Consider the following 16,653-nt stretch of genomic DNA (forward strand, 5'->3'; position numbering starts at 1 on the left):
GCATGTTTCAGCATGCTCCGCCTGAGCCTGAACCCCAGTGTGCTTGAATGAAGATGACCTGGCATTGAGTTCAGTGGCCTTGCTTTTTTTTACCTTCATCTTCTATGGTTTTTCTTTCTGTATTAATAAAGCTTTAGGCTTTCTTTGCAGTCTCTTTCTCAGAGCCCTGGGAGTGCTATTAACGCTCTGCAGAACGCAGCTGGGAGAGCAGTTACGTGTTGAGGTCATGTGTTCACTACTGGGGTCATAGTGCATGTGTGCTCAGCAAGCTGACCGGGGTTTTACGTGTGTTGTTAATGGAAAGTATGTGTGCATGTGCGGTGCTGTGTGCATTTATGCGTGTTAGCTAACAAACGTTGTTTGTTTTCCCTAAGGGTTTTTAAAAAAATGCATTTATCGGTAAACACAATGATTGTGTTTCATTTGTTACTCAGGCCCACTATTTTCTCTATCCATATTGGGTTGCACAGTAACTTTGGGCTACTGTGTATGAGATGGGATCAGGGTTGTGCTTTTGGGGTGGGAGGCAGTCTCTGAAATCAGTCCAGCCTGCACAGCCATCTTTACGATGGCTTGCCCAGTGTACGTGCCTGGCAGTGAATGCGCGTGAACCTGCTTTTCCGTCAACCTTCCAGAAGGGAAGGCGGGGCGTTCCGAACGGGTTCGCGTTTTGGCCGAGCGCACGCGCTGCCGCCGGTCTCTCCCCACGCTGAGCTCCTCTGCCGGGCGTCACCAGGGAAAACCTCGGAACAGAGCTTAAAAAAAAAAAAACAAAAAAAAAAAAGCACACGAACAAACAAGTGTGTTATGCAAGCCTTTTACGCTCGATCTCCATCTGTTTCACACCTTGCGCCCCGCTCGCTTCCCACCAGCGGAGCCAAAGCCGCCTGATTGCCTTCGCCGTGTCGCGCCTTTCCCTCTGTAATTTCACAGCTTCTTGAAAAGTGTCATCTTGGCGTGTTTTCGTTTCTAGAGGTGGAGGGGTAGGGGAGTGGAGCAATTTGCGTTTAGCTCTGACGCTTATTGCACAATTCCGATAACTGTGAAATCTAGCAGGGCGCACATGCACGGGGCAAACACTGCTGCAGACAGGAAAAAATCACATGTTCAAAAACCACGTGTGCAAAATCCACATGTGAACATCCAACATGTGAAGCGTACACATGTGAACTATGAAAATAATTCCACTTATAAGACGAGAGCGGGAAAAGGTAACCTATGCTATTTCAAGTTATGTTTTGTTTTCACATGTGAAAACTGTTTGGGCTAGGCCCCTTAGTTCTAGTGAAGGCAAATCTTAATGCTGTAGCATACGAACACATTCTAGATAATTCTGTGCTTCCCCAACAGTTTTGAGAAGGCCCTTTCAGCATGACAATGCCACCGGGCACACAGCAAAGTTCATATAGAAATGTTTTGTTGAGAACGGTGTGGAAGACCTTGACTGGCCTGCACAGAGACCTGACCTCATCCGAATCCGACACCTTTGGGATCAGTTGGAAAGCCAACTGCAAGCCAGGCCTAATCGCCCAATCAGTGCCCAACCTCTCTACTGCTCTTCTCTCAGAATGGAAGCAAATCCCTGCAGCAATGCTCCAATATCTAGTATAAAGCCTTCCCAGAAAAGTGGAGGTTGTTGTAACAGCAAAGGGTGGACAAACTCCATATTAATACCCATAATTTTGGATGAGATGTTGGATGTCAGGTGTCCAACTACTTTTAGCCATGTAGCGTAAGTGTGATTGTCTCTCACTCTAAATTCAGTTCAGTTCAATTAAATTGGCAGGACAGAATTTTACATTTGCATTGCCAAAGCATGCCAGGTAAAACATGAACATGGAACATTTAAAAATCATCACTTGTAAAGAGTCTCTCTCTCTCTCTCTCTTTCTCTCTCTCTCTCTCTCTCTCTCTCTCTCTGTCTCTCTCTCTCTCTCTCTCTCTCTCTTTCTCTCTCTCTCTCTCAGTGTGGCTGTGTACCTGTATGTGCATGTATGTGTACATAAGTTAATGTATATATAAGGATGAGTATATAAGTATGCATGGTAATATAAGTATTTGCGCTTAAGCGTGTGTGAGTATGTGTGTGTGCGTGTGTGTGTGTGTGGTGTGTTTGTGTGTGTGTGAGTATGTGCGTGTGTGTGCGTGTGTGTGTGTGGTGTGTGTGTGTGTGTGAGTATGTGCGTGTGTGTGCGTGTGTGTGTGTGGTGTGTGTGGTGTGTGTGTGAGTATGTGCGTGTGTGTGTGCGTGTGTGTGTGTGTGTGCGTGTGTGTGTGTGTGTGTGTGTGAGTATGTGTGTGTGGTGTGTGTGTGAGTATGTGCGTGTGTGTGTGTGTGTGTGCGTGTGTGTGGTATGTTTGTGTTTGCTGTTGATCTTTGAGACTGCTGGCTCTGTCCAGTGTGGGCCAGTAGAGGCTGCTTTCTCTCACTGTCCCGGGTGAAGCAGTGCTTTGGGCTCATTCCCTGTACTTAATCTGCCAGGATAAACCATTAGTGCTGGGGAAAGTGAAAGATTAGGCGCTTAATTTCCCCCAGGATGCTGTGTGATACAGGCATCAGTTCACATAGCCTGTGTGTGTGTGTGTGTGTGTGTGTGTGTTTATGTGTATGTGTGTGTGGGTCTGTGCCTGTGTGTGTGTGTGTGCGTGTGTGTGGGACTGTACGTGTGTGTGTGTGTACTTGTGTGCGTTTGTGTGTGTGTGTACATGTGTGTCTGTGTATCTCAGAATCTGCACACATGTGCTCCATTAAGCCTCATTGGTTCCTGGCAGTGCCAGACAGGAAAACCTCTATAGATGTGCAAAACAGAGGGTTCATTGCTTTCTACCAACAAGGGGAGACATTTAAGCACATTTGAATTATGATAGTGTTGAAGGTGTTGCTGTTCCTGAAAGTGAAGACTGAAAATAAAGAACCAAAGGTTAAAGGTCGATTTGATATATCAAATAGCTTAAAAATTGTTGCAAACATCATTTGAAATATATTTGAAACACACATTCCAACCCATTACAGCTATTAATCATTCAAGTTACCTTCTTTTTATGATAATGGGCTCATTAATATGTCCAAATGGCTCTGTGCAACATAAAACTGAGATGACTAAACATACTTGGACAAGGAGAGGTGTAGGGGGGGGGGGGGGGGGGCTGAGGGAGGAGTAGTCGCACAGGAAAAGCACATCTGCGTGCCGGTGGAGGCTTATTGATGCAGAGCTTCCCACTAAACCACCTTGATAAGACGTAGCTTCCATTAGCCAGGGCAGCGTCCTGCAGCGCCGAATAAAAATAAACCACTCGTCTCTGTGCTCGTTTAGCCTGGCCTTGAAGCTGCTCTTTACTCTACAACTGTCCTGTTTTTTAACCCCTTCCTTCCACTACAGGCTGCAGCCTCGGCAACATTGTGGAGCAGTGGTAGCCAGCCCTGTTCCTGGAGATCGACCGTCGTGTAGGTTTTTATTTCAGCCCTAATTTGGCACACCTGGCTCTACTGATGAGCAGCTCAGCAGCATATCTAGCTGTTGAACGAGGGTTGGAGTGAAAACCTACAGGATGGTAGATCTCCAGGAGCGGGGCTGGTTGCCACAGTTGTAGAGAAAAGAAAAGTGTCATACTGTTTTTTTTTTTTGGTCGAGTTGGTTGAGTTATTGTATAAAAATTCAAATGCTATCCTCATGGCGGAAATTCCCTGCTCTCTGAGAACCGCCGAAACCAGTCCCCCCCCTTGCAAACCCGCCGCGGTGACGCTTCAGGCGGCTCACGGGGGCGTTTATATTTAGAACGTCGCTTTTCTGTCCCGAACGTCCTGAGTAAAGCGAAATAGCGAAGGACAGACGAGAGTAAACGAGGGGTGGCGGTGAGGGAGGGGCCTACGGCGGCTTTTCGGCGGGCGCATCTTTTTCGCGGGCCGGTCGGGTGCTGTTTGCGATGTTGTGCCTGTTTAAACTGCACTTCCTTTTGTTTCTGTTGTTTTCGCGTGCCGGTCACTGGTAGGGCTGACCGTAACTTGACCTATCATTCTGTTGCATCTTTCTTGGTGAGGGTAATCACAATTAGAACATTCTTAATACATAATAATAATAATAATAATAATAATAATAATAAAAAGAAGAAGAATAAGGAGAGTATATAATAGAATAGCATATATAAGGGAGTATAATCACATTATATTTTAGTTGACCTTGCAGAGCAGGATAGTTGCATAATAAACAATAGGAAGTTAGCAGGCAGTAGTTTATAGTCAACAGCTCCTGAGTTTTCTCTTATTGTTGTGGTGATCAGGTAAAGCTTCCCCATGGCTGGAGGACAGTGATTACCCCCGTGTGGCTGTAGGGTTGAGGCCTGTAAATCTGCCCTGGCAGTGCTGTGCTCACAGCGAGCTGTCCACACCTGCGAGGCGGCTCCTAAATCAGCGGCGTCGTTTAACACGCAAAGCAGCCCTCCCGCGCGCGCCGGACGGACGAGTGGGCGGAGGGGCGCCGGGAGGAATCGATGGAGCGCGGCGGGGAATATCAAACGAGTGTCAGTGCGGAGAGCGGGCTCACTTTAAGCGTGCGAGCGCATATTCCGCGCCTCCAGCAGACACCTGTAGCCTTATGAGGATCTGCGCTAGGTCGTTTTGGGCCAGTGATTCATCACACGTGAACTTTAGCCATCACACGTGAACTTTAGCTATCAAGCGTGAACTGTAGCCATCACGCGTGAACTTTAGCTATCAAGCGTGAACTTTAGCTATCAAGCGTGAACTTTAGCCATCACGCGTGAACTTTAGCTATCAAGCGTGAACTTTAGCCATCACGCGTGAACTTTAGCTATCAAGCGTGAACTTTAGCCATCATACGCAAACTTTAGCCATCATACATAAACTTTAACCTTCATGTATGAACTTTAACCATCATACGTGAACTTAAGCCATCACGCGTGAACTTCAGCCTTCACACGTGAACTTTAGCCATCACACGTGAACTTTAGCTATCAAGCGTGAACTTTAGCTATCAAGCGTGAACTTCAGCCTTCACACGTGAACTTTAGCCATCACACGTGAACTTTAGCCATCACACATGAACTTTAGCCATCACGCGTGAACTTTAGCCATAACGTGTAAACGTTAGCCATCACACGTGAACTTTAGCCATCACACGTGAACTTTAGCCATCACACATGAACTTTAGCCATCACGCGTGAACTTTAGCCATAACGTGTAAACGTTAGCCATCACACGTGAACTTCAGCCATCACACGTAAACTTTAGCTATCAAGCGTGAACTTCGCCATCACACGTGAACTTTAGGCTTCACAAGTGAACTTAAACCATCACACATGAACTTTAGCCACCGAACGTGAACTTTGGAGCTAAGACTGGGGCATGGGGCATCATCCATTAAATGGCATTACTTGTTCTGGTGACTGAGTGATGGCTAGAGTTCATTGGCTATAGAGGAGGCTGTATGGGAGTCAAGGTTATGGTGCGCAGGGTCTCAGCAGTTAGAAATGCGGTTGACGCTAAATTCGCAAACAATTCCTCATTGTGAGTATGCGGGGTGACCTGTTAGTTGCACGGCCAGGCTAGCTAGCCTCATGAGTCAACCGCTGAGGCATTCGCGCCCTCCTACGGTGCCAGCCCCGTCGCCACCTTCCTTTGTCTTCTTTGTTTCTGGTGGACCGAACGTCAGGGTGCGCGCCTGTGCGCGGTTCATTCCGCACACAAAGGAACAGACGGGCCTTTTCAGTAGCCGGAGCGCCGCGTCGCTGGCAGCGCCCCGTTGTTGTGATTCGGAACGCAGAAGGTGGATGTGTCATGGCGCGGGGAGTGCGTGCGGCCTGCCACCGGCTCAAACGAAGGCGGCGTGTGTTCTGTGCGGCCGCGGGGCGGTGAGCGACGGTGGGGCGCGGAGCTGCAGGCGCGTTGCTAACGAAGCGCACGCTGTGTTGTTCTCGCTCTCCCGCCCAGGGGGGTCCGCGCTCTCCCTCCCAGCAGCGAGCGCTTGCAGATGGTCGAGACCGACGCTTGCCAATCACGTTTTATTTCCCCTTAACCTCGAACCGTAGCAAAATCATTTTGCGTTTAAATGCTCCCCCGTTGTTTTCCCCGAGCTCTGTGAAGTCACCTGACTGCGAGGTGGGAGTATTCCTCCCTTCCTCCCTGCGTATCGTAGCAGGTTGCTGGAGTAGAGGTCACCTTGCGGACGAACGCCAGCTCACTAGCCTGTGTGTGTGTGTGTGTGTGTCTGCCCTTTGATCCGCAGGTTCCCACAGCGGGAGGTTCGTGCTCGGAGGGAGATGATTCCCCATGACGACCGCAGATCACCTTCAGACAGCAGGCGTGACCTCCCGAGCTTTGGGCTGAGCCCCGCGCCCCCCCGGCGCTGAACGCCAGACAGACCGCCACCCCCCCCCCACCTCCCCCCCTCCCCGAGCCCAGCGAGCCCAGCGGGTGGGCGGGCACCGCCATCGAGCGCGAGACAGACACAGAGACCAGAGAGAACCAGTGAGAGCGGGAGAGAGAGAGAGAGAGAGAGAGAGAGAGAGAGAGAGAGAGAGAGAGAGAGAGGGAGAAAGGGAACCGGCCGCGGAGGAAGAGCCGAGGACGGACGGGCGCGAGCAGGGCCGGAGGATGAAGTCCAACCAGGAGCGCAGCAACGAGTGCCTGCCGCCGAAGAAGCGGGAGATCCCGGCGAGCGACCGGCCCGCTGAGGAGAAGCCGCAGGCCGCGGGGCCCGCCAGCGAGAGCCAGCGCGGGGAGAACCTGGCTTGGCTCGCCAGCGTGGCCGGCGGGCAGCAGCACGCGGGCACGCCTCCCGGGTCCGACGGAGCCCACTACAAGCCCTTGACCGAGTACTCTGCCCCCTCCTCCTCGTCCTCCTCCTCCTCCTCCCCCTCGTTTTCCCGGACGGTGGTGACGTGCCTCCCCCCCGCGGCCTACACCTCGGCCCTCTCGCAGCCCGGCGGGACCATCCAGTACACCCATCTCCCGCCCAACCTGCACTTCATCAACTCTGCGTACGCGGGGCCGTACGCCGGCTACATCTCCCCCCAGCTCGCCCCCCCGGCCTCCGCCTCCGCCCCGCCCGCGCGCCCCCGCCAGGAGGCCTACGCGCAGGCGTCCGCCAAGGCCGAGCAGCGGGCGCAGCTGGTCCGCTCGCCGGCGTCGGCGGCGTCGGAGGGGGCGCCCCAGTACGTCCACGTGACCGGCTCCTCCCACCTGAGCATGGCGTCGTCGCAGGCGGCGTCCTCGCACCACGCCCACCTCCCCCTGCACCTCCACCCCCACACGGCCCTCCTCTCGCAGGGCCTGGCGCTGGGCGGGGCCTCGCAGCTCCTACTCCACTACTCGCCTCAGGACAGGCCGACCAAAAAGGAGGAGGGGCGGAGCCGGGAGGCGCTGAACGGGGAGCTGGAGGCGGGCCGGCACTACGGCCTGTCGCCGGAGAGCATTCTGGGAAAGCAGAGCGCCGGGGCCAAGGCGGGGTCCAGCCAGCACCCCCAGCACCACCACCATCACCACCACCAGCAGCAGCACCAACAGCAGCACCAACAGCAGCACCAACAGCAGCAGCAGCAGCAGCATCACCACTACGAGGCCCGGCAAGTCCTGATCCCCTCCGACCACGCACAGGAAACCTCAGGGCTCCGAACTCCTCTGATGCTGGTGTCCAACAGCCACGGCGACCCGCGCGGCAGCCCGGACAAGCCGCCGCCCTCCGGCGACAAGGGCGGGATCTGCCTGGGCAGGCCCGCCTCCCGGGCCTCGCCCTTCGCCTTCCCCGCCCCCCAGCCGTGCGTGACGGTCGCCGCCCTCTCCCCGCACAGCGTCATCCAGACCACTCACAGCGCGACCGAGCAGGTCTCCGCGGGCCTGCCCTCCAACAGCTTCTACCCGCCCTCCGCCCAGCCCTCCATCATCGGCTACATCGCGGGCGGGCAGCAGGCGCCGGTGGGCTACCCCGCCGGCCTGGCGCCGCAGCTGGTCATCCCCGGCGGCCAGCCAATGATCATCCCCATGAGCGACCCCGCCCACACCACCGCCGCCGCCGCCACCCAGCAGCTGGTCACCGCCGCCGTGGCCAAATGCGAGCCCTTCCAGGGGGCGGGGCAGTACCACGCGGCCGCCGTGGTGCAGGCGCAGCTCCACCTGCCCGCCGGCGCCATGGCCACGCCCCCGCCCCCCTCCGCCCCCTCGCTGCCCCCCTACTTCATGAAGGGCTCCATCATCCAGCTGGCGGACGGGGAGCTGAAGCGGGTGGAGGACCTGCGGACGGAGGACTTCCTGCAGAGCGCCGAGATCAGCGGCGAGCTGAAGATCGACTCCAGCACGGTGGAGCGCATCGACGGAAGCCCCACGGCCAACTTCGCCATCGTCCAGTTCGCCGTCGGGGAGCACCGAGCACAGGTACGTGTGTGTGCGTGCGTGGGTACGTGTGTGTGCGTGCGTGCGTGCGTGTGTCTGTGTGTGGGTCTGTGTGTGTGTGTTTGTGCGTGTGTCTGTGTGTGTGTGTTTGTGCGTGTGTGTTTGTGTGCGTGCGTGTGTGCGTGTGTGTGTGTGTCTGTGTGTGGGTCTGTGTGTGTGTGTTTGTGTGTGTGTGCATGTGTGTTTGTGTGTGTGCGTGCGTGCGTGCGTGTGTATGTTTGTGTGTGTGTGTGTGTGTGTGTGTGCATATTTCTGTTTGTCTTTCTCTGTTGTCTTCCTATCTGTCTATCTCTGGGTGGGTGTGTGTACACGTGTATGTGCATGTATGTGTCGGTCTGTGTATTTTCAAAGTTGACTTCTTGTTCCCATGGAGCTTTCAGCAGTGTTCCATTTTCCCATTGATAATTTGGTTTTTTCCTGTACATCGTCACGGACATGAAGTAATATGTATTTAATTCATGGGTACATTTTAATGCCAAAAACTTCTACTCTCATCCTTGGCTGCAGTACAGTGTTTGCTCAGAGCTGTCACCATTATAGTTTGGGCTCGGTCATTTTCTGTCTTTTCACCACTTGTCAAGAGAGTAGCTGTATGTTTCTTGTCAGAGTATTTAGTGTTTAGTCACCACTGAAAAGAAGCAGACTCAAGGCTAGATTTTCTTGCTCATTCACCTTGGCCGTACGTTGCTGTGACGACCGGAATATCCAGCTCCTCCCACATTTCATCTCTGCTCCGCCTTTTATAGCCACAGCCTACCTATAAACATGATAAGGACGGCCATTTGAGGTGAGGGTTCCTCTAGAGGTCTGAATGGCTGGGTGTTGATGAGCCTGATCCCCACAGAGTGGTACACTGAACACTGAGAGGCTATAAGCAGTGTAAGAATACAGTTGAGGCTGAATGCTATGTTCTGTCCATCTGAAAACTCAGCTGAACACACCTAAGGAGTACATTAAACAGGCAGAAGTATCTGTGACATTATGTAGGGTGGCAGTCTACTTTTAACATTCTCCACAACCTGAAGCTCTGGACTTGCTCTCAAAAGCACCATAGAGAAGTGAAGAGGATTTGACCGCTGGAATCCATTTTTTAGCTGGCTTTAGCTCCGCGTCTCCTCGTGAGAAATTTTTGCGGAGTGATTCTGCATTTTTAGAGCTGCTTTGTTTAGGCACGTAGCTCTGGGAAACAGTTAGGAATGCTCAGAAATGCGCCTTATTTTTGTCTGTTTTGGGCCAGTCCACCCACGGCCTGTAGCTCATGTCCCGACTCGTTCTCCTTCTCTCCCTTTTTATAGGTCAGCGTGGAGGTGCAGGTGGAGTACCCCTTCTTCGTTTTCGGGAAGGGCTGGTCGTCCTGCTGCCCGGACAGGACCACCCAGCTGTTCGAGCTGGCCTGCTCCAAGCTGTCGGTGGGCGACGTCTGCATCTCGCTCACCCTCAAGAGCCTGAGGAACGGCTCCAAGAAGGCCCAGACCCTGGACGCCGTGGCGGGGAACGGCGGCCTCCTCCTCAAGCCCCCGAAAGGCCGGGGGGGACACCACGGGGAGCAGGAGAACGGGCTGGGCCGACGGGCGGGGCCCAGGGGGGGCGGGGGCGGCGCGCAGGCCGAGAACGGGGAACTGAGCCTCGGGGAGAAGGCGGCGCCCTGCGGGGCCCCGCCCCCCAAGGCGGAGGCCGGCGGCGCGGGCAGGCCGGCGGGCCGCAAGCGGAGGTGGTCGGCCCCGGAGAGCCGCAAGGTGGAGAAGGTGGAGGAGGAGCCCCCCTTGACTCTGCCCAAGCCCTCCTTCCTCCCTCAGGAGGTTAAGATTTGCATCGAAGGCAGGTCAAGCATAGGCAAGTGAAGACCGGGACTTTACATTACGGAGATTTAAAAAAAATAATTGAATGACAAACAGCCCTCGCAAGGTTTATTTTCTTTTTTTTATTTTGTTTTTAAATGTTTTTTTTTTTGTTTGTTTTTGTTTTCAATACAGATTACTGTACTGTAGGCTAATATTACCCAGTATTGTCATGTTATCACCTTACTTTAGAGGGACAGGTATATATCAGTAAGCATAGGGAGCCAGCGCACTGCTTGACTCTGCCGGGTGATGTAACAGAAGGGGGTGTGGTTTCTGTCTCTGAGTCCCGTATAAAGGTGGGGGGCTGGGAAAAAACCCGTGACACGCGTGGGTTCAGGGAGCTGAAGAAAGGAGGAGCAAGCAAGAAGGCGGCCGAAAAGGAGCAGATCCCAAATGTCGCAGAGAGACGCCGGCAGAGGTTGCGTCAGTCACCCGCACGGTCACGTGACCGCGTACGGACAGGGAGCACGTCCTCTCGCCCCGCCTCCACCGCAAACATCGGAAAGTCCCCCGGGGCGGTTCTGTTTGGCTGGGGCGGGACCTGCTCCTCCGCTGCTCGTTTCCACGGCAGCGGGGGCCGCAGGGTGGAGGGGGGCAGGGAGGGAAGGTGGGGCGATGTGGTTTCAGCCGTCCCACGTACGTGTTTTTTTTTCCGATCAGGTGTTAGTGGTTCCTCTTTTGTTATGTCTTATAGAGGGCGTAACTGTTGACAGGCCTAGAGACTCGGACCCGCGCGGTCGACGGCTCGCGCACGCCGCTCTGGTTTAAACATTTAAAAACGCGGCTGGAAGAATGTAGGTCTCCGTAGCGCGCACGGGCGAGCCCAGTCTGACCGGACCGCCGCGTGCTAACGAGCGCTAACGAACGCTAACGTGCTGGTGTGAGTTCGGCGCGGGCGGCGCGCAGAGAAGTGTTTCCAGCGGGAGGGGATCCCGCGCGATCCCGCTAGCACGCGGGACGGGCCTAGCGTCGGAGGCAGAAAGTCACTTTAAAGGGAAATTAAGACCCGATGTGATTGTTATCGATGATCTTTTAGGTGCAATATGTTTACATTACTTTTTTTGTTAACGTGCTAAGACTGACCACTGACCCCCCCGGTTCAGTGCACTTTGCCTCTTTGTCAGAGACGGGGTGTTGGTGCCGGCACACTTTGTGGAGAAATTTGTACAGAGAGAGCGAATCGGAATATGTCGGAGGTGTTCAGAGTTTGGTTAGATTGAGGCGTAGGGCTGCACCGTTACCCTCCAGACTTGCAATTGAAAGTGCAGCCAGCAGAATGAGAAAGAAAATGACTGCTGGACAGGAGAAAGAAAAGTAGCTTTGGAGTGGAAGGCTTTTGAAAACTGTCACCATGTGAACAGGCAGCACATTAAATGCCCCCCCCCCCCCCTTCCTCAAGGGTAGGAATGAAAGGGGGACCATAGGGGAAACAGAACTCGCTTTCCCAGTTTCTCCCTTTCATTCAAATAGTCGCCATTTCGGGGGGAACAAAATAGGATATGACAAATTCTTGATTAGAAACGGAAAAGTATTTTTCACTATATGTCATGTTATATATTCAAAATACCCTTTATTGCAGCTTTCATGGATGTAAACGTGAGCTCGATTAGTGGGGTATGCTCAAACACAACAGAATTGCTTGTCTGAAAGTGCAATAGAGGCTATATATTTGAATATATGATGTATTTCAGCACAGATGAAAAATATAATTGTAGCACTGTTTTGTAAGAGTAGGACTTTTTTCTTTGTTGGCATAGCTCAAGGAGTTCACCTAGAAATACCAGCCTAACAACGCGGTGTACACATGTACTGATGGTGGCAACTGGTTGGCAGTTTTCCTGTGAGGAAAACAAGCGTCACAGTAAAACACACTAACGATGATGTCACGCTCTTATTGTTACCTGTTTCGTTGTGGTGAAATGTGTGAGCCATTATCCTGTGTGGTACTTGGCTTCCAGACACGTCAGCTGATGTTGTGATGTCATTAAGCAGTGCCAGTCATCCCTGTAAAAAGGGAGGGAACTGTTTTTTTAGTAGGTGGACCTGCTTTGCATATTTATCTCTAGTGCATTTTAAAACTGTATTTGTTGTATTTGTTAGCATTTTATTTGTTTCTTTCTCTTTCCTTGTAGTTTTTTTTTCCGAGTATCTTAATTAATGGGTAAATCATGGTGTGAGGAATGTCTGATCCTTGAGGTCAGGGGTCACCTGCAGTTACCAATGACTGGGTGGAATATTGATATACAGGAGTATGTATATATATGCATACACAGACACACACACTCACACACGCGTGCAAGCACGCACACACACACACACACACACACACACACTGGGTTGATGTCTTTAGCATGACAGGAGCGAGAGAGTAGAACAAGACTAAATACAGTTCCCATCATTGAGTATCCAGTGCAACCTCTTCAAATAATTTTTCCTTTTCAAAACAAAAAAAAAAGTGTGACGCAAAATTGGTTGTCGGGAGTCCGGCGGCGGTCTGCAAGCACTTAATTATTGTTAGTAAGATTTGTTTCATTTTTTTGTTTTTTTGGGTCTCGACGTGAATCCAGTACTGTATGTGGTTAACGGATTTGGCTCAGAGAGAAAGCTGTTGTTTGGTGCTGGGGGCGGGGGGCGGGAGTTAGCGTTAAGGAGAAGGTCTTGTAATGGACGTCCACGGGAAGACCGGTCTCCCGATTGCGGGATTCTCCTCCTCATGCCCGCCTCGCGACGTTTAGGGAATGAACAGTGTGAGGTGGCGCCGCTGTTAGCGTTGAACGGGCTGCTGGTCGAAGGATTCTGCGAGGTAGCGAGGTCGGTTCGCCCCTCCGTCTCCTCTTGGCACGGATCGGGAGCCAACCCGACGAGGAGAAAAGCGATACGTCGACCGCGCGACCGCCGTTCGGCCGGGGAAGGAAAAAGAAAACTCCCTCTAAAGCAGTTTCAGGAACCCTGGCCACCAGATTTTTTGAGTAGTGTTGGTCACCTATGTAATGCCTGTTTGTAATGCATGTGTGCAAGCACGCGTGCATATGTGTATGCGCGTTCGCTCTCGGGCGTGTGCGTACTCATGTGCATTCGCGTTCGTTTACGTATGTATGTGTACATATTTGTTTTGTATGCGTACACACGCGCTGTACTGTAAATACATACACACACGCGCCCATACAGGTATTCCGCGTATTTAAATGGCTCGGCGGTGGTCACGTGACTGAGAAGGCACAGTGATTTCACTGCATCCCCGTTTATCTATGTGCGTGTATGTATATACAAATGTATATATGTAGATCTATGTGTGTGTGTGTGGGTGTGACCTGTGCGCGTGTGTGTGTGTGTGTGTAGTTACGAAATATCAGTTTTTCTCTGTTGAAAGTTCTACTTAAAAGAATCAATTTGCAATTTGCACATCCAGAGAGTTAGTGACATTTCTTTCGGCTCAGACCAGTGAGGCGGGAGGGGGCTGAAAGTGAATGTACTGAAATGTAGCAGTTACTAAACATGTCTGCCTAGCGTGCGTTTGGGCCCTGCACGTGGGCCCGTTCTCTTACTTACCCACTAGACACTTTCATGGCAGTTGGTCTGCGCAGTATCTGTTGGACAGGGGCAGCAGTCGGGGGAGGGGAGGGCCCATGCACACACTTGAAGAGCTTGCCGACCGGCCGCATTTATTGGTAGACGGTGCGGCATGGGGAGGGGAGGGGAGGGGAGGGGATGGGTGGGTGGGGGGTGGGGGTCACTGTGGCGGAGGGCTGAGTGTGCCCACATGCATATGAAATGCTTTATTTTTATAACAATAAAAACAGGGTTCTTCAGATCAATGCCACGCTTTGGATAATTTTTTTTCCCCTGTCCATTGATATTTTTGACTTTGGTCCGTGGAGAGTGTGCGAGGGAGGTCCAGTTTGTTTATCGGTTTGGCGCCGTGATTTAGAGGCACACTTTGGGTAGACTGGGGGCAGCCTTAAGTTAAAAAGTGTGATTTTGGATTGTTTTATGTAGTTTTATTATTTTAAAAAACGTATTTTAAGTTTTACTCACGGATTTGGCTATTCTCATTTTTCACCGACCTGCTGGTAATGAGCGGTTGGTTTATCCAGACAGGCGCAGTTGACACACCTCTGTCCCTCACTAACATTCACCCAGAAGGCACACTTCCTCCCTCCCTACGCATTTATTGATAACGTGGGTTTTTTGCATGTCATTTGTGTTTATTAACTAATTCGGGTTTTTTTCGCGGTTGTGTTGGTCTGCCATTCTTGACTTCAGGGAAATCTGGAAACATATATGCAGCGTCCGTATTGGAGAAGGCTGTTTCTTAGGGGTTGAGGGTGGAGTGGGGGTGTGTCCACGCCAGCACCTCCCCATCACCGCCCATCCAATGACCTCATAACCCACGCTTGCTCTGGCTGTTAGCTACCTTGTATGTCTTGGCCTTTACTCTGCGACTTCCTGTATTGTGCTTTTTTATTTCCCCTTTTCTGACTGCGAGGCGTGTGACCATTGGTCCAGTCTGAGCATGACTGTTGTGTCCGGTTCATTTTGTGACCGTAGAAGTGAGAGCCGTAAGCTCTTCGTCCAGAATTGAGCACCGCTTTAGAGCAAGCCTCAGCTCTCAGACATCTTCACTCTGACATCACGCTTGTGGCCGTCCCCATGGAAACGCCCTGCGTGTTCTTCAGGCGTGTGGCCGTCACCGGGGGTAACCCGCTGAAGGCGCGAGTGGTTGCTAGAGCGTGAAACGCTGGCTTGTGTTTCTAAAAGCAGAGACAGCGATGAGGCTGGAGATGCCCTGTAGAATTGTTGCATAATTTGTGTTGGTGGTTCAACACACGCATACACGCAAGCTCAACACACACGCATACATACATACATACAGACATATTCACACATGCGCACATACACACACACACACACACACACACACACTTTACTCTCTGAGTACTTACACATGCTCTACTCAGGTCACCTGCATTATCCGTGCAGTCTGTGGGGCTAATAGAGGTGGGAGGGGCGGGGGCGGGCTTAGGAAATAATGGGCGCGCTTAGGAAGAAATGGGAGGGGTTATGACAGGCTTAGGAAGAAATGGGAGGGGTTATGACAGGTTTAGGAAGAAATGGGAGGGGTTATAGCAGTAGGCTTTCAGTAGGAGATGTGAGGGCCTGGGGTTTGGGTGGGAGGAGCTGGGTTTAGGAGGGGGAGAGAAGAGGACAGGAAGGCTGTTTAAGGGGTGCTAGTCTGCACGGGCGTGGCGTGCGCGAGGCTCAGTAACATAACCTGCAGAGCCAACATCCAACACCGCTCAACGGTAGCAAGCAGTGCTAATTAGACAGTGTGAATCTATGGGGAAAAAAAGGAATGCAGGATGATGGTGCTGTATGCATCTAAATAGCTTTTTTAAATTTCAATCCCCAACAATGTAGTACTTTGAAATGGAAATCCTGTGTGGGATACAATTAATCGACCCTTGGCGGTTTTCGTTGTCGTATGTGCAATACTATCTCTGTTGTCTTTCAGACTCTGTGCCAAGTGTGTGATCGTAGCATCGTTAACCCTTCTGTTTTCCACTGTCCCCCTTAATTGTATCTACCGTTCCGATTTTTAGTTTTTTTAATTTTCCCGTTTTTTAAAATTTCCCGTCCCAATGTCCTCTGGGAATTTTTTTCCCCCTGATCCACAAAGCGGAACTGGCCTCAGAAATGGACGATGTGCAGATGGCGATTCTCGCGTGTTGAGCCCTGCGCGCCTCCCGCGCAAAGCCAGATGGCGATAGAGTGTAACGACCGACCCTCCGGCGAAGGAGACGCTCGCCGTTTTCTCTTCGCGCGGCGTCACAGATCGTTCCTGGAGCCAGATGTCAGGACCCGTCAGCGAGCGAGTCGCTTCTTTGCTAAAGCAAGCGAGAGGGGGGGAAAAAAGAGACTGTTCTTGGCAAGAGTTGTACTTAAAAACTGGTTTTGCATTTTTGTCAAAGCCTTGCGATGGGGAGCCTGCGAATGATGTCACTTGTCTGTTTAACCGTGTGATGTCACTCTGTTTGAGATAGTTGTTTCTTGCTGTTTGAATCCTGCTCCCTGTGATTGTGCGATGAGGATGGTTTGAGTGGGGTTCTACTTTGACGTGGTTAAGTGTCGCAGTGACCCCTCCTTTTCACACTGTTGATGGCAGTGTTTCTTTTTAAAAAAATTTTGGCAGTCGGTTTTCTTGGTTGTGTTTCCTGTCATAAAGCAGAGGTAGTTACAAGTGACATCCAGTGGCTCTCTATTGAAGGGCAAAAACCTTTCATAGCTCTTACTCAGGGATGGAGTTTATGCGTGTGGTTGTGTGTCTGTCAGTGTGTGTGTGTGTGTGTGTGTGTGTGTGTTTTTTTTGTGAGAGAGAGAGACAGAGAGATGTGTGGGAGTGAGTGTGTG

At 51.9% G+C, this 16,653-nt stretch overlaps 1 protein-coding gene across 3 annotated transcripts in view; it reads left to right on the forward strand.

The window, feature by feature from the left end:
* atxn1a (ataxin 1a) overlaps window positions 1–10,851 on the forward strand; it is a 90,055-nt gene extending 79,204 nt beyond the window's left edge. For all 3 annotated transcript variants that reach the window (XM_035427904.1, XM_035427902.1, XM_035427901.1), the window contains 2 exons: window positions 6,243–8,386; window positions 9,700–10,851. In XM_035427904.1, coding sequence (XP_035283795.1) covers window positions 6,611–8,386; window positions 9,700–10,245 — 2,322 coding nt within the window. In that variant the 5' untranslated portion in view covers window positions 6,243–6,610 and the 3' untranslated portion in view covers window positions 10,246–10,851. The remainder of the gene's footprint in view (window positions 1–6,242; window positions 8,387–9,699) is intronic.
* The last annotated feature ends 5,802 nt before the right edge of the window (window positions 10,852–16,653 follow it).

This window comes from Anguilla anguilla, chromosome 8 (genome assembly GCF_013347855.1).
Source record: "Anguilla anguilla isolate fAngAng1 chromosome 8, fAngAng1.pri, whole genome shotgun sequence".
NCBI classification, from domain to species: Eukaryota; Metazoa; Chordata; class Actinopteri; order Anguilliformes; family Anguillidae; genus Anguilla; species Anguilla anguilla.